Below are 25,331 nucleotides of genomic sequence, written 5' to 3'. Positions count from 1 at the left end.
GGTTCCTGCAGTAAAATGCTTCTAGCCGTTGCCTAAATGTAAAAAAAGGTGCTGATTTTAACCAATATTAGCGTGTAGGTCCTTGTGCTTTCCACCAGAGGAGTGGTCCCTGAGTGTTTTCAAGCCTGACAGCCGGGACTGGATTTCCATCCGCCCCACAGGAGCCCCCAGTCCTGGTTCCCCGTCCAGAGCCCGAAACCCGGGGCGGCACCGCGGGCACCTGCGATGCCTCCAGAGACCGCGGGGGGACCCCAGCCCCACCGGGGCGGCCCCTGCGGGGACCCTCCCACCCCGTCCCGTCCCAAACCGAGCCTGAGGCCCCTCAGCCACCCTCGGCAGGCTCCCAGCCCGGCACCGCCCCCGGCTCCCCGCCGTGTCAGTCAGCCCGGAGCCGCCCCACAGCCCGGCGGCCGCGCCCGCTCCGCCTCCCCTCAGCGCCGGCGGCGAGCAGCGGCCCCGCTCTCGGTGCCGAGGCTCCGCTCCCCGCCCTTCCCAGAGCGGCTGGCCGCCATCGGGCCGCGGAGCCCGGCAGGTTGCGAAGGCCGGGAGGCCGCGGGGGGGAGCGGGGCGGGCCTGGCTCGGGGCTGCCGGGCTATGGGGGGAGGCAGGAGGGAGCCGGGGGGGCTGCGGGGCTGCGAGGGCTTCACGGGGGCCGCCCCCGGCCCTGCCCGGCCGGGCGCTGAGGCGGCGATGGGGGAGGCCGAGCGAGGCCGAGCGCTCAGCACGGCGGGGACAGCCCCGCTAAGTTGTCCTAAAAATGTTTGGTTTTTTCTTTTCTGAAACTCAAACCAGCTCTCGACAGCGCGGGGGCCCGGCCGAGCCGCGCTCAGCCCCGCAGGCCGCCGGGGGACGATGACTTTCCAGTGGACGGCGGTTGCCACCTTCCTGTACGGCGAGGTGGTGGTGATCCTCGTGCTCTGCCTCCCTTTTATCTCTCCCCTGAGGTAGGAGTTTGCTGCATGCTTCTCACCCGCTTTCTGCGTTTTTCCTCTTGGTAAACGTTCAGCTTTGCTGCAGCGCGAAGTAGCTGGGCTCTGAGCTGGAAGCGCCGCGAGTGCCAGCAGTTTCAGGAAACCAAAACCTTTCTGAAGGAGCTTAATGTGTTTTTTTACCCACTGATAATTCTTCTGAGCATTTCCCTTCCGTCAGGGGGAAGTCTCCGTGTTGATTTTGGAGCAGGCAGTGTGCAGGAAGGAAGTTTTCTGCCTCCCCTTGCTGTGAACTAGGAAATGAGATGACACAGCGGCCTTTTCAAGAGCTGTTTATCAGGTCTCCGGCGTTTTGGCGTGCACTAAGCATTGTGGGTGCACATCTGATAAGGCATATCTGATATTTAAGCTAACCGTATGTGACGTGTAAGGCTTGTAAGAAATTTGTGGTCGTTTGTTGAAAAATAAACGCAGGCTTCAGCTTGATGCAGAAGGTTCAGGACTGCTGTAAGAAGAGCCTCCGTAAAAATATATAAGCAGAACAAAATAATAACACTTCTGGAACATGATATAAACATTAAGAAAAATCATTCATTCTTATAAATGCCCTTAGTAAGGGAAAGAAATAAAACAGAATGTGTTAACTACTCCCATTATATGGAGAGGCCTGGCTTGTAGGGTTGTCTTAAGATTGTCTCTTCTAAGTAGCTTTTCCACTTTGGTAATGCTCTTTTTATTTATTCTGAAGTAATACAGCTAGCTGTATTACATGATGCTGTAGAAACAGTTGTGATTTCTTTGCAGAATATTAGTAACTAAAAAAAAAAGTTCAGAAAATCTGCTGCCGTCTCAGTGTTGTATATGAAACTGATAAATGTTTTTTCTGTATCTTTAGATATATTCAGAATGAAGAATGCAGTTTTTACTGTAATACGTTAAGGAACAAAACCTAAAACAAAATTACAGTGTGCAGAGTTAGAATTTGACAACTTAAACCTGTGGGAGGATCTTGAAAATGGTTGAATCCTCTGCAGCTAGTATCGCAACTTAAGAGGAGTTCAGCATTTCAACATAGATTGTTGAGTTTCCATGTTTTCTTCTGTATTCTAATCAGAAGTGCAGCTGTATGTAAGAGGGGAAAAGCATTGTGGGAGTTGTAATCAGATTAGTAATAATAATGGCTTATATGAGGCAACTAGCTGCAAGAGTTTCTTCAGGCTGATGACACATTGAGAGTACTGAAACAGGTCTCATGACTTAAATAGAACCTGAATTGAGTCTTTGAAGCTGAAAAGCAAATTCAGCTACCAAAAATTGTTCAAACTTCAAAAACAGTGCTTTTAATAACATACAGTGGATTAATTTTATGTTTGATTTGTGGCATTCAGTTATTCTCTCAAACAATAGTTTCTGAAATAATTAAATAGTTTTATCCTTTGTGATGTGGTCAATTATCTTGTTAGCAAAATTGCCACAGGAATCTTGTAGGGCTGAAGACTAGGTGTAGCTGTTGTGAGAGTATGGGAGGGCAGCAGTTCTGCTTTACGCATCTTGGCAACCTGGGGGCTGGTTCTGTCACAGGGCAAAGCATGTGCAGCTAGGGAAACGTGACACTGCTGTTCTTCGAAGTTTCGGTTTCCTCATCAGTCTAGAAACAGGTTGTTTGCATCTCTTGTGCCTGTGCGGTTTTTTGGGTAACTAACTCCTCTTCAAATTGCTGTATTATTATTATTATTATTATTATTGTTGTTATTATTATTATTATTATTATAGTTCCTGGAGAACAAGTAGATTGACAATATAAAAGTGCAAGTACCCAAAAAGACAGAATTGGACTGCCAGGTGATTGCAACATCTCTAGTGGTGGCCAGTATTGTAATTTGGAAAGATTATATTTATATAATCTTCTTCTGTCACCAAAATACAGCATTAATAAATGTTAACGTTACATGTTGAGGGAAAAAATAAGCCTGAAACTATAACGTAGGGATGCTTTGCAGTAAAGAGAGAGAATTTTTAGCCTTAATAGAACTTAGCAATATAGTTGGTCTAAGGTATTTACATCAGTGTCACTTCTTAACTGGAGATTGGTATAAGACATGAAGAATCACATATTTAAAGAGTTAACGAGTAGGTTTCATTTGGGCTGCAACTTGGTTTAATTAAAGACAGTAACTTTTTGGTTGATACAGACTATGGCTGTCTGCTATAAAGAACTCAGATTATACTAAAAGATTTAAATGGAATTATTGTGCATATAATGCTAAAATAATAACTCTTAATTCTTTCTGGTGCAGAACATTGTTGGAGGTGATGCTACTGTCTAAGTTAAGTTCATAGTAGATTGGAAACTACTTAGAGGACAAATTCTAATGGTCTCTGCAAAATGTAAATGGTCCTAACAAAATTTGGAAACGTTACCTGGTTAATTAAATGCTGACTAGTGTGCCTGTATTACATCCTTTATAGCATAAGTAGGTATTTATTTATGCAGTAGCACTGATTCTAACCTGCAGCAAAGAGAGCTGTCTGGTCTGTTGTTGTCTCTTCTGGGTTTAAATTCATTTGAGCATCCCAGATGTTCTTCATTTGTGCTGTAAGTGTGAATTCTTGCAGATCTCTCCATGTAGTAATATTAAAGAGATGGTTGTTTAAAAGAAAAGTAAGTGGTCTTTACCGCTTTTGCAGCTCTTCCTGTCTGAAGCTGTTTCATTAGCCAGCAAATTGATGCTCTTGAAAGAGGTTCTTAATAAAATATAAATATGAGACTTGTCCTTTTATTGTCAATTGTATGTTAGAATGTAGTAAGTCCTGCTTTATAATTATGCAGACTCATCAATGTAAAAGATGACCCTTCTGAGGAAAGATAGTAGAGATGATTTTAATTCATGGAGGGTTGGTTTCGTGTGTGTTTTGGTTTGGTTTTTGCTTTTAACTTGGCAACAAGGAGTATGGTTGGGTAGAAAAATGACAGATTTTACAGTCTTGACCGCATCCCTGAATTTATCATGGTCAGGAACAAACACGAAGTAATGCTAAAATAAAGCACATCTGGAGAGTACCTGCTGCCATGTGAGAAATTTTTGTGTTAAACCAACTGTCTTTGCCTGTATTGAGAATGAGAGGAGAAAAAAAATTTAGCAAGTGGAATTGCTGAAAGTTATATGTACCTACTCTAAATTATATTGCAGTTAAAACAGCTGGTTAGAGACCTTACTTAAGTCTCATATCAATAACAAGGCTTTCTTGTGTGAGGTTATTATGCTTTTCTTCTAGTATTTAATTATTTTGAATAACACAATGCTATTTTACAGATGGCAGAAGATTTTTATGATTCCTCTATGGAGCAAAATAGCTGTTTTTTGGAACAAGATGTTCCTTACAATAATAGTTCTACTGATCATCTTGTTTCTTGGTAAGTGTTAAATAACTTTATCTAATAAACGGAAAAAATAAGCTGGTATATGGAATTCATGGCAGTAGATAATTTGCACAGATTCAAGCCTAATGTGTTTCTTTAAAAGTTCTACAGCAGAATGGAAGGGGAGAGGGCACATATGGGTTTGGTGTTGGGAATCCAAATACAGTAGTAATATAGGAGTGAATGAAGAGGAAGAGTGGAGTTTGGCCTCGGCTGCTGCTTGGTTTCGTTTTCTTACGCAGAAGGTTTGATTCCTGTATGTGGCAGAACTGCTCAACCTGCAGTAGATGGCACTCTTTCTCTCAGCTGCTGTTGAAATAATGCACCAGAATATGTCAAAGCCCTGGGCTATTTGGGTACTGCTACTCAGCACAGATACTAAACAGCTGTTGGCTACGCTTGTTAAAGCCTGAGGTCTCTAAAGGAGGAGTAAAGCCTAAGTGAAACTGGAGCTTGACTGATGACTGTCTGCCTGAATCCACTTAGTGTCTGCCCTGGTTGGTTTCTGTGGTGTCTCTGTTATTTCAGAGGTGGAAATAGTTCTCCCACGTGGATAGTAGGGGATTGTTTTCAGTGCCTTACAATGAAAATGCTGTTTAATTCCAAGCTGCTGCTGAGAGAAGCATACAAATGTATTGCATATATAGTAAAGTCAGGCTAAATTGCAATTCTGTATTCCTAATAAAGTCAGACTAAATTGCAATTCTGTATTCCTAATAATGAACAAAGTAGTGGAAATGCAAATAAACTTTTTATATCTATTAGAAGATCTTTAGTATCTCTAGAAATAGATACTTCAGTAAATGGCTTAAGATCGAAAACTGGTAGATATCATTTACTGTCTTTGAACTCCAATCGGAAACTTTAACCAAAGCTTTCTTTAGTGATGGTCATTTATGTTAGAGGAGAGAGAGATTTGAGACAAAGTAGAGCAGCAATGAGATAATAGATCACTGCAGGACTAGATTCTTCACACAGTATGGGGATATGGTATTTTGTTTGGTCTTAAGCCTTCACTGCATTGTTCAAAGTTTCACTTCAAATCTGTGTTACTGTAGTCTTTCTATATTGACAGATGTTATAGAAATATTTTTTTCTGATGTGGTTTAATCATAAAAGTAGATACTGCTACTGTTGTTACTAAAACACGTGCTCATCTAACAAATTCCATGTGAGGTAAATGCTTCAGAAGGCATCTCTTTTTTCCTTCTCTTTCCGTTTTCTTACTGTTTGTCCACTGGCTGGGTTTTAATTCACATTGTCAGCAGTGACTTGTTGACACTGTTGGGTCTCCAGTAGCATTTGCAGAATGTGTCGCTTTGGCCAGGTTCCTGGTGGATGAGTGCAAATGTTGGAAATAACTGTTCAAGCATGTTTTGGGTAGTAGTTTGGCATGTTTCTGGATATGCGTTTTTGCTTCGGTGATTTATCAAGACCTGTCTTTAAAATGGATAGGTAACATAGAATCATTTAGGTTGGAAAAAAACTCTAAGATCATCTAGTCCAGCTGTTAACCTAGCACTGCCAAGTCACTAACCATGTCACTAACGTTGCTGATGTTACTGTTTGCACTCTGCCTGTACGCTGAGCAAAAAGTGCAAATACCTATTTCTAGTTCTATGCCTGGATTATCATGTGTGCATACTCACAGATATGATTAAGGACAATCTTTTTTTTTTTTTTTTTTTTTTTTCATTTACAGATGCTTTTAGAGAAGTTAGAAAGTATTCGGCCATTCAGGTGACTGAGAAGGTTGCAAATGTCAATACCAATGCCATTGATCATATTCATATGAAACTCTTCCGATCACAAAGAAACCTCTATATCTCAGGTTTTTCCTTATTTCTGTGGCTGTAAGTATAACGCTTTTTGAATTTCTACATAGCAGATTTCTTACAGGAGCTATTGCACAAAGTAATGCAACTAGAAAAAAAGATCAGAAGGCTGATTTCAAGAGATTAAAAAAAGCTAAATGCAAGCAGATTGGCTATGAGGTAAATAAGATCACGGGAATTAATCACTTACAAATGTTTGAATATTGGAAGGATATGTGAGCAACACATGGAAAGCAACATGTTTGGAATGTTTGAGAAAACATCTTTTGCAGGAAAAGCTTCTTCAGGGAGTACTATTTTTTTTTTTGTTACATATATGTCCTGTTTTGTTTTTGAACAAGGAAAACGAATTAAAAAGGTCAAAAGCTAAAGCACTGTTAATGCCAGCTCGCAACATATTAAGATTATTTTATTACATCCTGCTGTGTTAAGAAGCAAAACTTGAGTCTGACTTTAACTGTTTCATCTAAAGCTTAAAGTTAGCAAAGATCCAGAGTCCAAGGGAAATTTCAGATGTTATTTCAGACTGAGCACTTAGTGGCAGCTGGCCTGCTGTGATATTGTGACCTGAAGTGTGGTATCCCTTTCAAGATGTTTGAATACAGCCAGTAACACAGGGTAACAGAAAGAACAAGTTTGAACTGCTCAGTAGCAGCTGAGACTACCTGCAAATCTTCCCACTATCCATGGCAACCTGCAAATCTTCACAGCTGGACAAGGAGCACATGAACTAATTGGACAGATAACGTGAACGAATAGGAACAGGAATGGTGGTCAGAAGATTTCCTACATTTGATGGTGATGCTGACTCTCTTCTGTAGTTCTTTGAGTTGCTTGACATTCTCTGGATATGCAAGAGGAACACAGAATAAGAAAATGCCTGGAATTACAGAGACTTGTGATGAACTTGTTTCCCTTGGACTAATGTATGGCTATCTTAGTTAGTCATTATAAGGAGGGGCACTGTACATAAAGAAGCTTCAAGGAAGAAAAAGTTCATACAAAACTTGAGCAAGAAAAATGGAAAAAAAAAATCATCTGTAGCCTTGTGCAGAAGTGATAGGAATGTATCGTGTTCTTCATCTTCCTGCAGAAAGGTTAAGTAAATATGCACAAATGTGTGTTTGATCTCTGCTTCAAGGGGGGAATAGTTGGATTGTGTCCTGGGCTAGAGTTAGAAGCTGGTCCCCCAGGAGTGTACTCCCACTTAACTATCAAGGAAGAAAACTTGTAGGTGGCCATAATAGATATAATGGTGGAGAAAGCTTGTGTATTTGAAGAGGTCTGCCAAAGGTCTTTTGGGGGCTACTGGCCTTTCACAAAGATTGAGGAGAAGTAAAAACTCCTACGATAATGGCTAGAGCGAACAACTCTAGAGTTATTTTGTTTATCTGTTAAAAATGCATGATGTTTTTCAGGAGGCAGGGAGGGAAGTATTCCTTGGGCTCCCTTGTCATATCCTACTACTGCCACCCAACCAAGGTCAGGCCACTTGTACCTGTGAAGAGGTAGTCGAATGTTCCTGGTTCATTCCTTGGGTCACTTTTGGTTCATCTTAGTGCAGTGGCTAAGTGGGGAAATCCAAAAGAGGGGTAGGTGGAAATTCCCAAGATGGGGGAGGCTGGAAGTTTTGTTGCTTCTAGTAACACAACAGAAACTCCTCTTCCACGTGTGGTCCAGCAATTGCAGGCCACTGGGAACAGATGAGGAAAATGACCTCCAGTCAGGGGAGGTAATGGGGCCAGCAGAGTCTCCATCTGTCAAGTGTCTGCACAGAGAAGAGGAGGGTCATAGCTACCCAGGACCGTCCTCCAGGTAGGGCAGAGATGCCAATCTGCTAACCTGACTTGATGTCTCAGCAGTGGAGAGACTGCCAAGGTCTGCCTGGCCCCCTGTTAAGCAGTGCTGCTCATCCACTTGGATATCTTGGGGTGTGAAAAGCAACTACAAAGCTCCGGGAGCACGGGGAAAGAGCAGGAGGACACTGGTGGAGTTCATTTCAGTTTTAGTGAGGGGGGAAAAAGGGTTGAGTGGAGTGGATGCATCCATCAGGTCAGTGTGTGGGTGATTTTTAGTGTATGGGCTTCTGTCATCGTGGGACCTTAAATGAAGAGGGTCTCTGATGAAGCAGGGCAAGAGTATGAAGCTGAAAATGGCTTTAAGAAAGGTATGTCGGGAGCAACATGCTCTCAAGAAGTGAAGGCTTGGGGAAAAGCTAGGAAGCATCAGAAAGACAACGCAATGGGGAAGGCTCTCATACATCCCTTGTGAAAGGAGAACAACTGGAGGCCAATCTTCAGTGTTTGAACACAAATTTGTACAGCACGGGAAACAAAAAAGAGGCTTTAGAAGCTTGTGCACAGTTGCAGTGTCCTGTGTTTGCCTGGGACAGAGTTAACTTTTGTCATAGTAGCTGTTACGGTGCTGTGTTTTGGATTTGGGAGAAAAATAATGTTGATAACACATCAATGTTTTAGTTGTTGCAGAGAAGTCCTTACACTAAGTCAAGGACTTCTCTGCTGCTTGTGCTGCCCTGCCAGCAAGGAGGGTGCGAGGGTGTCTCATTACCAACCCCACATTGCCTAGCTTCTTGCTGGTGAGGTCTGCTCTCTGGCCTCCCAGTTCTAGGAGAGTAACGTTCCCCACAGCAGCAGCAGGTACAGCTGGGGAGAAAAAGAAGGATTTGGGGTACTACAGACTGATCAGCCTCACCTCAGTCCTTGGGAAGGTTGTGGAGCAAATCTTCCTTAAGGCCATTTCCAGGGTCATAAAGGATAATGGTGACTAGGAAAAAACATCACGTTTACTGAGCAGACATCGTGCCTGGTCCTTCCTGTTGCCTTCTGTGATGAAATGGCTGGCTTTGTGGATAAAGGGCAGAGCAGTGGATGCTGTGTGCCTTTAGCAAGGCCTGTGACAGTCTCTTCTGGTATCTTGATAGCCTAACTGGGGAGAGATGGCTTGGGGAAGTGGGAAAAAAAAGTGGGTGGAAAATTGACTGGGTCTCCAGGCTTAAAGGGTGGTGATTAGTAATGTACATTCCAGCTGGTATCCCTCCGGGATTAGTACTGGACCCAATGCTGTTTAATGACCTCATTAACAACTTGAATGATGGGTTAGTGTGCTCTTAGCAAGTGTGCAGACTGGGGAAGTCCAAATCAGAGTGGCTAATGTCTTGGAGAGCAGGGCTGCTGTTCAGAGGGAGCTAGACAGGCGGGAGAAATGTGGGGACAGAAATCTCATGAAGTTCAGCAAAGGCAGATGGCAAGTCCTGCATCTGACAGAATGACCCCATAGAGTGCCCATACAGGCTGAGGATTAACTACTAGGGTAAAAAGCAGCCTCACCAAAAAGGATCTGGGGGTCCTCGTGGACAGTCATTCATTTATTGGGCTGTAATAGCAGGGGTGTAGCCAGCAGGCCAAGAGAAATGATTATTTCCCCATCTGGTGCTTGTGGGACTGCAACTGCAGGACCCTGTAGGGTTTTGGCTCCCCATTGTTTAACAGACATTGGCGTACTGCAGTAGTGCAGAGAGGCACCAAGAATGTTGGGTGCTGAACTGTGTGACATACGAGCTGGTACTGAAGGTGCTCAGCTTCAGCCTAAGGAGTGAAGTTGAAGGGAAGACGATTGCTTTCTGCAGCTGTTCAGTTGGAGTGGGAGTCGAGAAGATGGAGCGAACTTTCCCCAGTGGATCCATGCTGGAATATCAGCAGTCAACATGCACAAACCGAAACCTGGAACTTGTGATTAAAACTATTTTTCTACTAGCAAGAGTGGCCGTGCACTAGAAGAAGGACCCTAAAAGTCTGAAGAATGGTGTTGGAGATGTGGGGCACTCAGCCGAACAAGGCCCTAAGCAGTCTGCTCTGCCTGCTCTGCTTTCAGCTGGATCTCGGACAGGATGACCTCTTGAAGTCCTTTTCAACCTACACAGTACTGTGATTTTGTTTTAATAATGATGTTTTACTGTCTTCTGGCTGATGTATCCTGGATAAACAGTGACAAAGAATAACTTTATTATTAAAAACAGTCAGAAGATGAGCTTTCAGTGAAAAAGCAGATGGAAGGCTCACCTTGGGAGCTACAAGGTCTATTAATACGCTTTCAGTTATGAAAAAACAAAGTGGATTTTTTTTTTTTTTTTTTTTGAAGAGCAGCCATATAGTTAGGGATGAATTCAATTCAGTGTTGCTTTGGCCTTCCCATGATTCAGTAACGTACCATTTTGAAAGACTCCAAGATGAATCAATAATGGCAGTAGCGATGCAAAGAAGCAATCACTAGTTCAAGTCAAGGAAGGTATTTGCAGAGCTTAGCTTTGAGATGCCAGATGAGTGCTGACATTCGTGCATGTTCTGATTCATACGGTACTGACAGAGTACTTTGAGTTAATAGGAGGGTTAATAAAATATTGCTAATTTTATTCTGCTAAGGCCTTTTATAAGGGGAGGGGTATTTTTTGTTGTTATTTTTAATCATGCTCGTTACCATAATGTATTACTTGTGTGTTGTGTTCAGAGAGCCATCATATTTAAAACACAAAGTCATGTAAGATTATTTCAGCCTTTACACAACGAGGTGTCTGACCCCCTAATGGCTGTGGATTTAGGGAGGAGGGTTTTTTTTCAAGTAAAATCATTTTTTTTTTTTTTTTCAAGTAAAATCCGTTTTTTCAAGTAAAAAACGGATTTTTGATGGATGAAAATGTGTTTTCAGTCTCTTACTCTTCTGTTACTTGTTGTCATGGAGCCTGGATGTTTCCCTTCAGGTGCTTTGTGTTTTCATTTTCATATCTAATGTTGAAAGACAGACAAAAGGGGTTGGTTTTGTGTGTTGTGCTTTTTTTGTTTTGTTTTTTTTTTTTAATTTGTGCTGTGAATTACTGTGCTGTTCACTGTGTTTCCTCACCAGTGTATTGAGACGTACTATTACCCTTCTTACTCAGTTGGCAAAAAGCATGGCATCTCACGCAGCTCTGGAAACGCAAGTCAACGACACTACTGAAGCAGCCAAAAAATACCTGGCTGAGAATGAAAGGCTGCAGGAGGTATCTTCTTACAGTTTTTATTTTTCTTATGCAGAAAGTAGACAGTACAAAACAATCCGGACATAGTTTGCTACTGAATTTTTGTTCTTTTTTTTTTTTTCCTGGTGGAAAAAGGAAGAATAATTTTCTCACCATACGTAATTCAGAATACTGAATACAAATTTCAGGAGCATTTTACTAACAAAGGAAACTGAAGTGGTACAAGTAAATGGAGGGAGTTCTGTCTTTCTGGGATAAATCTTGTCAAATATTAATAAATTCTTAAAATATCTCTTTGAATTCACTCTCAGTAAAGTAGAGGGAGACACTAACTTCATTCTTCCTACCTTAAACAGCTGGCTGTTTAGGTCAGGGCTACAGCAGTCCAGTACAGAGAAGCCTACGATACAGCTGTGCTGATGCTGGCTCTCTCTTCTAAGCAGGACTTGCTCTGGTCCTGAGATGTCTTTTTCTAACCTGTAAAATTGGTCCTTTGTATTTATTGTATTTTGTACTCTTGTATGTATTTTTATGGTGGATCAGCCTAATCCCTAGTACCTTCCTTCTTCAGTAAGGCACTGCTGTGATATTAATGAGGGTAGTACCAAACGTTTCTTACCTAAAAGAACCACCACCAGTGAACCAAAACCATGTTATTTTTGGAGAAGAGTGGATAAAATTAAGCTATCATTTGTCTGTTGTGGTTATAGCTTTATGCAGGAAGGGAAATAACAAAGGTCTAGATGTATGAAATCTTTTCTTGCTGGTGGTTACTTTGACTTCTGTTGGAAGAGAATGAACCAGAAGCCAAACTGCAAGTATCCAGTCAAAATAAAATTCACTGCAGGTGTGTGCAGGTTTCCTTCCAGTCTGTCTGGAGTCTGTGGCTACCAGCACCAGGTTGTTGTTTTTTTTTTTTTTTTGTAATACGTTTCCAGACGAAGTACTGGAGGGGATTTTAAAAAAAAATCACACAGGTATTTCAAAGGTATCATGAAATAAAGATCACGAAGGTGTGTTACCTGTTTCCCAAGAATGAAATGATCCCAAAATCTTGGGAGTCTGGTATTTTGACAAAATAATCCAGACTCCCACCCATAGCCTTGGAACTTGTCTCTTTGCTGCATCCTGCTACGCTTTTTCTTCTCTGTCCTGCTGGGATGTGGCCAAAAGTCCCCTTTTTGTTCTGCGTTCACCCTTAAGCGTGTGTTTCCCAAGCAACACATTCTCTTAGCTGCTTGTAAGTGATAGCCAGCAACTGGAAGCTGCATTCCTGTCTGTTTCTATTTGTATTTTTGATTTTATGATTTGCAAAAGCAGTGGTAACCACAGTTACAATCAGCATGCTGTAGCTAGGTCTCCCCTGTGCTGAAAATGCAAAATGTTCAGGATCTTTTTTTTTTTTTTTTTATAACCTCAAAGAGATACCATGGCTTAGGCTCCTCTGAGGCTTGGCCCCCTGCATTTGTGTTCATAATACAAATGTGATTCATTCCCGTCAGAGAGAGGGAAAAGCAATAGCATGCAGGGCACTCTGTCTGTAAGTATAAATCCTGTAAGTTTACTCCAGTGTTTTGTACTGCCTCCTGTTCAGAGGTTCCATGGAGCACTGGACGTAAGAGAAAATTTTATAGAAATAACTGTATTAATGGAAAGAGCTGAGAATTTCATAACAAATTGGCTATGGTTTTGTTACCAGGAGTGAAACAGAACCTCTGCTCTATGGTTACAATGCATGCTGAAACTTTTCTTCAGCTCCCTTCATTGGATTGTTTAACAGTTTTTATAAACTGTTCTTTTTCTTCCTGAAGTAATCTGTTCTCTCCCTCTGTTCCTCCTCATTCCCAGTAAGCTCTGATGCCATGAGTTCACCTAACAGTTCTTCATCTCAGTTCTTTTCCTTTTCCCCTGAAGCATCTAGCACTATTTTTACCTTTGTCACAACAGAAACGCTGCTTGGTTGGCTACTAGAAGCTCTGTGAGGAAAGGGTCTAATTATGGGGTCTAATCCTTAATGTTTGATACTTTAAGACAATTGCTACAATGACCAATGATCATAGCATGCATAAGTATAGCAGTGCCAATGTTTTCAGGGTACGGGGAGTATACTGCTCTTGTGTCCTGTGCTTACAGGGCTACTCTTGAATCCTTCCTTAGTTTTTACTTGAATTTCAGTAGAAACCTATTCTGGGTATTGAGGTATTCTGAAGATTAAAGAGGTAGCTATGAACCTAAAATGAGGGATTGGTCACATCTAAGTCAGGATAACTTAATTATTAGAAAAAGTTGCATATAAACACCATACGAAGTCCTAGTATATGTCTTTTTGAAAAGCCTTTTATAACCTAAACGGAAGTTGTGGGCTTGATCCAGAGATACCAGGTCCTGTTACACGGAAGGTAATGCCACCTATATGCATATGTATGCAACAAGACTTGATATCAACTTACAAAATTGAGCAATTTATTATTATTATTTTAATTTTTATCCCTGGAAAGACTGAGTATCTGCCTGTGTTGTATTGGCATTTGATAAAACTTGTCACTTTACAAACTCAAGGCTGATATTCTCTGGTAGTTTGGCATTAATATTCAACTAATTTAACCAGAAGTAATTGTAGCATCTATGGTTTTTAATAGGCCTTGAATGAACGAGGAAGCGGTGGAAATAAAGAGTCAGCAAAAGTAATTAATGAAAAATTGAAGAAGGAAGTTGAACATTTGAGAGCAGAATTACAGAAGACATCAAATGGTAAATATCGGTTAGGACATTTTTGTGTTTATGAGAAGGATTGTTTCAACACCGGAGGTCAAAATTTTATTCTAAATGTAGCATTAACTACAGTTTACAGAAATGCTTGGTTTGGGGTTTCTTTATGTTTAACTAGGAACTGGAACAACGTCATCACCATGCCTAGTTTTTATGTTTTTGTTATGAAAATGTGTATGGTGTAGTGTAATTTGAACACCCTTAGTTAAACGGTAATCATTAACAAATTAAACTGGTATGTGTAAATGGTGTTGATTTGTTCAGTGGTGACTCGTACGGGATATGGAATCAGCTGCAGGTTGCTGTGGGCATCAGCCTGATCTCCTGTGTTATATACAGCAGCCAATGTCTGGGTATAAAATGGGGACTTATGGGACTAACTCTGTGTCTAAAGGCGGCTTATGTTTGGACAGTGCTCTCAGACACGTGGTCTTTTTTTGGGTGGTTCTTTTGAGGACCCAGAAGTGTTAGGTCAGGTAGCAGAAAAGTCTTTGACCAGTATTCTAAATGTATGTATCTCCTGCAACAGAAGTGATAGCATTATTTTTTTTTAATCCCTTTTTAGCCTGCAAGGAAACATTCCTTGCAATTTCTAGCATGACACTTGTTAGCAGCTTCCGTGTTTAAGGTTTAGCTTGTCAAAACTGCTTTCTTGGCAATCCATGTTGAGATAGGACAGAACCAAACAGGTAAAATCTGCTCTATTTGGATCTGCCAAGGTGTGTGATGCTTATGAACAACACCTACTCATCTGAAATTAATGTTTTTAAGATAACACTATCTGTGACCTTGTAAGCATTAATCAGATGTTCAGACTGTTACAAAACAGGTTTTTGTGGTACCAGATAGCATGTTTTCATCAAAACAGTACTGCTTTCATATTGCAGGGCGCTGCTACAAAGCTTCAAAAATAGCAACACCAAATATTTCATGAAATCATTTTTCGTTGTCCACTGGGAAGAGAAACAAGAGCAGCAGAACAGCTGTTTTCAGCTGGGCTTGAAGCAACAAGAACCTTTAAATAGAGGGTCTCGTTAATGCACATTCCCAGGCAGGTTTGACTGTGGGTTTTCCCTCTCCTGCTGTTTTCTTGAAGAAATGAAGGAAAGCTGCCTTTGAAGTGACAAGATCAATGAAAAACATAAATGCATATGTTTTATTCAAACTAACTGCTGGTATGTGACACTAATAAAATGTAAGCTTTTCAGTCGGGAGTGCTAGAGAGAGCTAAGGAATAAATAGATTTACCACATGCTGTTTCAGCTGCATTCTCCATGCAGGCTGTCGTCCACTAGAAAGATGTATAAATTAAGGCATGCTGGAGTCTTTTTGTTGGGGGGGGGGGGGAGTCAGGGAGAGGATTTCTTTAAGGAATGAATCAGGAAATATTTATAGCCCTCCTCCTGATGCCACCCCCCTCGTTGCCAAAACATCAAAGAGAAAACCGTGTGATTGTGTTAATTACCATCATCAGCTAAATGGTGTTGAGGTATGTCTATCTTTTTTTTGGTAAGTATTCTTACACCTTATTGTGAGCAAGCTGGAGGTCCTTGATACCAAGCACATCTGTAGACAACTTCATATGGAGTGTTAGAGTTTGCACGTGGATTGAACTTGCTGTTTCTTTTGAAACTTCTGCAACAGAGCAGGTAAACACTGAGCTTCATGCTCACTAAGTGTGAGAAATGAATTACATAAAAATCAAAGCTGGGATTGTTAGAGGTAAAACAAGCTTGTCGATTTTTTGCATGCCGTTGAGCATGACTAAAATGTATCTTTTGTGTCCACAAAGTCCAGTCCTGAAGTTTTGGGGACACTTGAGGGGCAGGGGATTGTTGTAGTAGGCTACGTGTTGGAAGGTGAGGTACCTCAATAGAGCAATGCTTAGGAATTGTCCGAAGCATGTCTGCTTTGCATTTCACTAACTTGGTTTAGTATCAGAGCAGTGCTGTGACTTCAGGGGAGTGGTAAATTTTCTTTAACCTTTCAAAATGCTCTACAACTTTTGCCAGAGAAAACGCGGTGTGTCTCCTCTTCCTGAAATTCTGACTGAAATTTCAGTGTACGCAGTGACTATTGCAAACATTCAAGAGACTCATCTCTAGTTCTTCAGCTTTCTACCTTTTACAGGAAACGCAATCTACCATATATTTTTGTTCAACTAGCCATAAGTGAAATCCAAAGTTAAGAAGGTATTTTGCCACTTACTGTGCTCTGGACAGGTAGAGATGAAGAATATAAATACAAGACAAAGAGACTGAATAATGAAATTACAGAAATCTGAAGAATGGTTGGAAACACACGACAAAGATTTCAGCCAAATTTGTTTTCCTTTCAGACTTGACTTTCCTATCCCCACGGAGGCCCTCTCTTTCTTTATTGAGGATGTGAAGGAAAGGGGGCTAGTTTTTCACTCCTTTATTGCAGACCCACATACTGGGGACTTTATAGGCACCCAGCAGTGTGGCTGGCACTTCCAGAGCCTAAATCCATCTTTAGCATACCTGGACGTGTAATAACAGGACTTTTAAAACCCTCTGAGATGGCATTTTATTGATACACTTGTCAGTTGAGGAAAATGTCTCACTATCTGAGATTAAGTATGCGTAATCTTAGGAGCAGGCAATGCAGAGGTGAGCGTGCTTTTCCTGATGCACGTTAGATGCATTTCTAACAAAATGTTGACTTGAGATAATTAAAGGCTCTCTGTGGCTGCCAGTGTCAGACCTATGGGATTTTTGTTGGAGATGAGGTTGGAGTCAAAGGACGTTTGGTGAAGCAGCCATCCTTGGGCTGAAGGCAGGACTTCCTCACGGCTGTACTATTCCACTTTCTGCTATCTCGGGTCATCTTTTTGGTGACGCTGTCCCGGTGTATGGTGGAGGCTCCAGCTTTATTTACACAACAGAAATTTATACAGAACAACCAGTATCGGTCGAGTCTTGTAAGAGAACAGACTGGTGCTCCTGGTGGACTCCCAGCCAGCTTGTTGACCCCTTCCTCACTCTTCTAACAGTGTGTCATAGCAAATGACGTGCACCTAAAGCTTCTACCTCTGGCTAATGGAGCATAGGGGACATTGTTGTCCCCAGCAGCTGCGTACAGTTGTTGAGCTGTGGCTTCATGGCATCTTTGAGCTGAGACTGTGGTGCCACACTGAGAAGAAATGCAAAGATAACACGTCTCTGCCATTAGGATTTCACTCTTTGTACTAACTTATCAAAGGAACTTGGGTGCCTTTGAGCTTCAGTTCAACTTTTTCCTGAAAATACTCTTTATTTATATGTATTTTTAATCTAAACATGCAACGAGGGCAGGAGAAAATTCCGATGAAACCTCTGTGCATCCTTCAGTGAGGTTTGTGTGCTGTACAGAATGTCAGAATGTGTAACAAGGGTGGGTTTTGTTTCATGGATGCACAGCTCTGTAGGAGACAGAAGTAAGAGAACAGCAAGACGTGGAGAGAACTGGTTTAGAAATAGTTTTTTTTAACTGTTGACTGTTCTAGGAAGTGTGCACGTACAGATACACAGCTCTCCCCTAAACACCAAGATGACACTGGGTGTTGGAAAGATTACAAGTGATAAATGCAGACCTTGGGAATACATTTCCTAGAACTGTTGCCACCAGTGAGAATTCAGCCGGGCTTCTGTGCTGCTGGGCAGGCTGGTGACACACATATGAAAACGGTATTGATGTTGAGCTCTGCTGAAGCACTCCAGTTCTTGAAATCAAACAAACAAAATATCTCCCTTTATCAGCTTTCTTTTGTAAGCTGGGAACAGGAGACATGAGACAGGGGAATGAATTGACCATGGTCTCGTGTTACTGAGCTAGTGGCAGGGGGAGGTTTAGAAACCAAAGTCCATCTTTCTTAACGTTTTTAACTGAGATCATAGCCATGGTGGGAGCCGTTGCACAATGGCATATGCAAGAAAAGCTTATATTCATTTTTTGTTGTCTCAGAGGGATGGTACTGCATACAGCAAGTGTGGTTTTGTTTGTACAAGGCCATTTACATCATCTGCTGTAATGTCACTTTGTAATGATGTTGCATTTGAGGTTGTCAAAGGTACTTGAAATCACTTTGTGTAATTTTGTTTGGCTCTGCCTTCTCTCATTTTGTGTTTATCTGTTCATTATTTCTTCAGGAGAGAATTCAGCATTGATCTGGTACTACTTGAGCTGTGTTTCCAAAGATTTGTTGACAAATCCTGTCTCGTCTGTGCCTAAATTCTGAGATGTGTCTAGCTCTTCCTCAACATGAATATTCTCGAGAGAGGGATCTTTTGAAGTCTTAAACTACTCCAAATCATTTCAGTTTTAGACTTGTATTGTGAGCAATGCTAATTTTAAATTCCAGATCATTCCAAATTTCCTTAGCAGTGAGCACTTTAAGTCAAGAAATTCAGTCAGACCAGGGGTGGAGGCTGCTTCTGTTGCTGTTTCCTTTTATTCTGCTCTTTGGTTCTCCATACTTCTTGAAATTAGAAGGTAATAGAAATAGTACAGCTACTGGGCTGTTGTAACCTCCTTAGAACAATTTTATTCTTTATCTTGCCTTGATTTCAGACAAATCTGATCTCTGAAGTAAACTACTTATCCTGGGACAAGATGCAGAGAATATGGTAAGGGAAGGACAAGTTCTCTGTCTTTCCCTAACTGTATGTGTTGTATCATTTTATGGACCTCCAATCACACCTGTAAGTGTAACAGGATAGTTTTCCATAAATGTCTTCTGATATTATACCGCCCAAAGGATTTTTTTCAATTTCTTCAAAGGGAAAGGGAAATAATGGAAAAAAGATGCTCCACCTTTCACAGTACTGAGGCTGCACTCAGCACAAGAAGGACCTGGGCCTATTCAAATGAATCCAGAGGAGTCCCACAAGGATTATCAGAGGGTTGGAGCTCTTGTCCTATGAAGACAGACTGTGAGTTGGGCTTGTTCACCCTGGAGAAGAGAAGGCTCCAGGGAGACCTTACGGCAATCTTCCAGTGCCTGAAGGGGCCTACAGGAAAGCTGTGGGGAGGGACTCTGTAGGACAAGAGGAATTGGCTTTAAACTAAGAAGTGGAGACTTAGATTAGACATTAGGAAGAATTCTTTCAGAATTTAGCTTTAAGCCTCAGAAACCCATGTGGTTTTCTTTGGCCTTACAAAGAGCAGGTATTCATTTTCCATTTAAAGGAAGAAATTCTTTACTCTGAGGGTGGTGAAGCTGTGGATGCCCCATCACTGGAGGTGCTCAAGGCCAGGCTGGATGGGGCTTTGGGCAACCTGGGCTGGTGGGAGGTGTCCCTGCCCAAGGCAGGGGGGTGGAACTGGGTGGGCTTTAAGGCTCCTTCCAACCCAAAGTAGCCTGTGTATTCCAGTTCTGGGACTTAATGACTTTTTTTTTCTAATTAGCTGCATTAACATAGAAGCAGTGTCTCTCACCTCATGCCCGCTCATGCATTTACTTGGTAGGAACAATCAGCTCTTGGGCTTTGCTTGCCACCAGTCCAGCTGCTCGGTCTCCTTTGAGGCAAAACAAGAGGCCAGATGGAGGCTGGAAGCAATAACCGACTGTGTTGTGTACAAGAACTATTTTCTGGTTTATGCTGGGGGAGTGTTCGTTTGATGCGATCCATATGACAAACAATGTACCTGTACAATTGATTTGGCTGTAGGGCAGTGTTCACATCGTGGCAAAACAGTTGAGCAGTGATGTCTGCAGAGTCTCTGTTGCTTGACAAGAAGATATCCAGAGAAGCTGGCATGCTGGAGAATTCATGTGGTCAAAAATGTGACACTTTTTTTTTTTTATCATGTGGCCCCAGCAGGAGCGAGGCTGATTTTCTAATCCGCAGCCAACGCAGGTGGAAAGGACAATCTGCTCTTTGCCTTTTCCCCTTCTGGCGTTAGGTGAGGTGTTCCTGTCACGCATCTGTTTTGGTCAAAACATTGAAACAGTGCGCTGGCTTGTTTGCTCTCTTGATGTGCAGATACCTCCAGATACTGTGTTCATGTTTTAAAGATACAGCTGTTTTCAGATGCAGGCAATGTACTGTGCTGCTGCTTGTAAACGGCTGAATAGTGTTAGGTCAATTAGGACTTCTTCAGAAATACACTATTTTTACAGTAGTTAACTGGAAAACTGGCAAATTGAGCAGAGGTGAAATGGCATATGGAGGTGAATTTTGCCTACAGCTTAACAGTCAGAAGCTTATCAAATTGTTGCAGGTTGGCTTCACTGTGATTTCCAGATTTTACTATCAGTATTTTATATGGTAGCAAGAGTAGAGAGAGGATCAGAAAGAGTAAATGCAGTGCGGTTTTACTTGCCAGGTATGTGGAAATCATGGTTATCCAAATATCGAGGCCTTTAGAAAAAGATGTTTGCAAGATTGCATTGAGAAGATAACTCTGCAAAGTGAAGTGAAAGAAAGAATGTAAAGGTACAGAATGAATTTTTGACCACCATGGAGTCAATAGGCTTAAATGTAACTAACTTCAGTAGGTCAGAATTTCAGGCAAGTTAAAAGTCCTATTACTGGAAAAACACGTAAAAGGTTTTTAAAACGAGATTTCTTTCAAAATTATTTTGAATTTAAACATCCGGCTTTATTAGTTAAAACAGGGAATGAGAGGGGGGGATTTTCCTTCATGCATGTAGGAAGGTGGTCAAGACCTGTGTCCTGATGTCTCAGGAACTAGGGATCGAGAGTAAGCTCCTGAAGTGAAATATGGTTCAGACGAGAGTGCTTGTAGCTAGGGGCTTAACAGAAAGCACAGCAAGCTCCTCAGCTTTTGAGAGCAGGCTCTCTTACAGAAGTGCTGCAGTTCTCAAGTGGCTGGGAGGTCTCTAGGAAAGAGCAGTCTGCCTCAGGCAGCTCACAAAGGACCATCCACATTGTTGGAACAAGGAAAAGAGCCATGTTTAAAAACACAGATCTCAGTGGTGCAAATAGAAAGAAACATTTGCTATGTGAGGCAGCCTTATAGGTCGTTAGCAATGTTTCTCTGCATGAGTAAATCAAGTTTTTGGATATGCCTGTGCTGCTACAGCAGAAAACTATATACAGATCTGTGAGGTACTTATAGCATAGATATATAATGATGTCTAAGTGAATGCTCACATAACAGTTCAGGAGTAATGATTTTATGCAACTTTATGCTGATTTACCCCGCGTTGTAAATTAGCCCCCGTGGATTCCTGGTACTTTACACTGCAGCATAGACCTGCAGTGTATACTTGCTCTCAGTTTATTACTGCTGAGGTTGGGAGTAGAGAAATAAGTAATTTTTCCTCACAGGAAAAGCCTGTTAGGGTTGTCTGTCCCACCACCACCGTTTTTGCCTTCTCATCCATAAAACAATGGTTCTAGTGAATGAACTCATGCATGGTGAAATAGATAACAGGGCAAAAAGGAGGGTCAGTGCTCCTGTAATAATGTATTATATCCCTATATCCCTCCTACCCCCATTTGTTAGACAGCCTCGGTTACTTTGCTAAAATCCTGTGCAGTGTTTGAATACTGTCTTCCTTTTAAGATGTCTGACAGCTTTGCTCTGGGCATTGTAGAGTGTTATTTTTCTGGAGTTGTCACCCACAATATGACACAAGACTCTAGTCTCCCTCATTTCTTACCTCAGTAAAAAGTTTACTGGTCTTGCCCTTGCTTTACATACAAACCCCCCTTCCTGTTCCTTGTGTTGCTGTTCCTGAATAAAAGGCATTCTCTTTTCTGTCCCCTTCGTCTCTTTCTGTGTCCATTTACGATGCTCCGTTTTAAATTTCAGCTTTTTTTTGAGGAAGGGCTGTCAAGTGCAGTGGAGCCCTAATATATAAGCAGGGCTCTGAGGAACTGCAGGAATACAAGTAATAATTAAAACATAAATCCTGATATTTTACAGCTCTTGTCAAGGCAAATAATGAAGTGACAGCCGTTAAAAAGCAGTCTGAAGGCCTTAAAAGAGAATATGACCGTCTGATGAGAGAATATGAACGGCTTCAGGTAGGTGATTCTGGCTCACTGTATGAACACAACATTCTGAAATTGTACCTGCAAAATTCTTTTTGTTAGGTGTTTATGATGTGGGGAATTTACCAAAATCTTTAGTATGGCATAAAGTTATACTCCTTAAACTTCACCAAGAACTAAAATGTAAGAACTTGATGGCAAACTTTGCACTTCAGGTCATCAGCAGACACTATTCGGCTGTCGCTTGGGAGTTGAGATTCAGATCAAACAGAAGCTTCTGAGAAAATGACAGCAGTAGTGTGTGTGGTATATACATAGCTCATAGGTGCCATTTTATTTTGTTTGCTCTCTAAACATGCTGTTGCAACACTAGGTTATGAATGTTGCAATGCTGTTAATATGCAAGAAGGGAAAAAAAAAAGCCTAGGCTAAAAACAGGCTAGTATAAAAATTCAACTGAAGTACAAAATACAAAAAAACATAAACTAAAGGTGAATTAGCAGTTTGGTTTTGCATATGTGCATAGTTATAATACTTGTAATATGTACAGTAATTACTTCTAGTAAAACTGGGAGCCCTGCTTGTTCCTTTTGTCTGAGAGGTGATGGTATGTTGCGTGCCTAACACCTGCCTCAGCCTGTCAGTTTTGGTTGAAATCTGTCAGTTAACAGGAGTGTTAGTCTGGTTACAAGTAGCGGCCTTGGGATAAAGTACATCATTGATGTTAACATTCTGGTGACCACTTCTCAAGAAGGGCAGTTCAGCTGTATATTAAAAAACAAACAGAAAAGGCAAATCTGAGCTGGACGTCATCTTGTGGTGTGTAAAGCTGCTGACTGATTTCCAAGCCTCATCCTGTCCTTCTATAGAGACCACTCAGTTGTTCTCTGTGTTCTGAAATCGAGACCACCATCTGTATCCTATCTTTGTGCTTCCTTGTACCATGAGCCACAGGAGTGCTGCTGCATTGCCAACGGCCTTGTAGTCCTGAAGACACATCCTTATGTTTTTTTCTGTTTACCTCTGACTGAAAGTACAGAAGGCACTGAGCACCCAGTGCATTCAGCTGGTTTATCCCTAGGAGTTGTTAGGAGAGAACACTTTCTGCTTAGTTTGCTGCACAGCTCAACCGTAACACGAGCAGAGAGCAGTAGGCTGCATGGCTGTTCATGTATTAGGATCTGAAGCACACATATTATGTGGGGTAGGATCGATGGCACTGCAGCTTTTTGAAGTGAACAAACAGGGTCAGTACAAGGGGCAAAATGGGGTATCTGGAGTCAACAGTTTCTGATTTTGCCAACATAAAACATGATTTTTAATCTCTCTGTTTTCAGGAGAGTTCAAGTGAAGCAGAAGACAAGAAAGACCTGTAAGTGTGTCTAAGGCGGATGGCATTGGTACGATCGCTTCAGTGTGAAAAGCCTCGTGCTGTTTAGGCTCCCGATGCGTGTCTGAAACAAAACTTGATTTTTCTGAAAAGCACATGCACTGCAGGTCACGATTCAGATTCCGCTACTATATCTTGGTTGCCAATATAGTCTGTGTTTGAAATAAAACGTTAAGTGGCTTACCAGATTTCCCCTGGAGTTTGTCACTGCTCTTGTGAGAAAAAAACACGATAATCTTTCAATTCCATCTGGAGCAACTGATCTCCAAGCTCTCACCTTTCAAAATGGTAAAAGATCATGCACCATTTGCTTGTAGAATTCGAGTGAGATTGTATATCATGCTAAACCTTAAAAACACAGTTACCTAAAAAAAAGTCTCTTGTGACACCTATTTGGAGTCTTCAAAAATTCATTTAGCAGTGGGTTGTACAAGCTTTTCATCAATCCTTCCACTTCAGTGGAAAACTGAATGACAATCAATCTAAAGAAAATAACTAAATAAAACTGTATTTCTAAATCCATCTCACTAGCTTGTGACTTTCACTTAGCCACATGGATGAATGTATTTTAACAAATAATATTTTGCATGCCTCTGGCTTCTTTTTCTTTAATATACTGCGTTCTGCCAGTTTTCATAACCTAATTTTTTAATTGGTTCTTATTAACATTCTGAACTTTTACACTGTTTACATCCCTTTACTCAGTACATGCCACCTAACTGCTTTTGCCTTGCTAGGTAAGCATTCTTTTATTTTATTTTTTTTGTGTGGATACAATACCTCGAATAAATGTGCACTGTTTTGCATAAGCTCTTTTTGGCATTCTGACAGTTGTTTTGAGTTTTTTTTTTGTTAGTTGGTTCCAATTTGTATTTGAAAGTTGGATATGTTTCTTATATTAAAGGGATTGTTTACGTTCATGAGTTTGAGTTTATTCATGTAAATCTTACCCAGTCTTATCAGAGTTAAGAAGTATGTACACAAAGAACAAAATACACTTCTAACATGGTGATACTCCTGGAAATACAGCCTTCTTCATAGGGCTAATTTCCCTCCACAATTAGGATTTGTTTAGCTTAGAATTTTAACACAGCGTATATATTGAGTACTGTAAAGCATATCATCATAGCATGTTAAATAAGGATGTTTTTAAAAAGTAGCTCATCTTTGCAGAGTCACAGAATCATTAAGGTTGGAAAAGATCTCCAGGATGGTCTGGTCCAACCAGTATTACCCAGTAGTATAGAATGTATTCTGAGGGATTCTAAGAGGTTGGAGATTTGTTTGTTTATATCACAATTTTTAAGGAAAAGCTCCCAATTATAAGCAGCACCTCCCCCTCTCCAATTTTTGGTGATGTAGTTGAATATATTTTCTTTCTAGATGTTCTGAAATATTTTAAATGAGCAGAATGTCATCCCAATCTTACAGTCCCATCTAAAGACTATTTTTGGAAGCCTGGGATATGGAGCACTTTCATCTCAGAAGACTAGTTCTGGAGATCAAAGGCTAAAATATTTGTGGATCTGTCACTTCTAATGGGGATCTATGGTAGATACAGTCTCATATGCTTTAAATACTGAGAGGAAACTTTTAAAAAAGAAAAAGGAAAAAAGACATATAAAACATCTGATCTTAATAACAGAACTAACACTGTCCCCCCATCTCCTGTTTTTGTTACTTTAGACCGAAAACAAGAGCAAGCATCACTTGCTTGTTGTTTATTATTATCTACTCATTGAGGTTTAAAGCATTTTTGCATAAAAAGAAGCTGAACGTGAGCCAGAAGAGTGCCCTGCAGCCAAAAGAGCCAACTGTACCCTGGGGTGCATCAAGCACAGCACTGTCAGCTGGGCAAGGGAAGGGATTGTCCTGCTCTGCTGTGCGGCCTCACCTCAAGCAGGTTTGGGTGCCAGAGTATAAGAAAAATATAAAACTGTTAATGTCCAAAGGAGGGCTACAAAGATGGAGAAGGGCCTAGAAGGCAA

At 41.3% G+C, this 25,331-nt stretch overlaps 1 protein-coding gene across 1 annotated transcript; it reads left to right on the top strand.

Moving 5' to 3' along the window:
* The first annotated feature begins 372 nt into the window (after window positions 1-372).
* Window positions 373-24,261, top strand: BCAP29 (B cell receptor associated protein 29). Its single transcript, XM_084306163.1, has 8 exons — window positions 373-532; window positions 793-944; window positions 4,244-4,344; window positions 6,053-6,203; window positions 11,103-11,238; window positions 13,857-13,968; window positions 21,886-21,986; window positions 23,291-24,261. The coding sequence occupies exons 2-8, from the start codon at window positions 853-855 to the stop codon at window positions 23,327-23,329; spliced, it is 732 nt and encodes a 243-aa protein (XP_084162289.1). The 5' UTR covers window positions 373-532; window positions 793-852; the 3' UTR covers window positions 23,330-24,261.
* The last annotated feature ends 1,070 nt before the right edge of the window (window positions 24,262-25,331 follow it).

Source organism: Netta rufina (assembly GCF_964035555.1).
Source record: "Netta rufina genome assembly, chromosome: 1".
Lineage (NCBI taxonomy): Eukaryota > Metazoa > Chordata > Aves > Anseriformes > Anatidae > Netta > Netta rufina.
The sequence above is the reverse complement of the archived record's forward strand: the minus strand, read 5'-3'. Positions and strand labels throughout refer to the sequence as shown.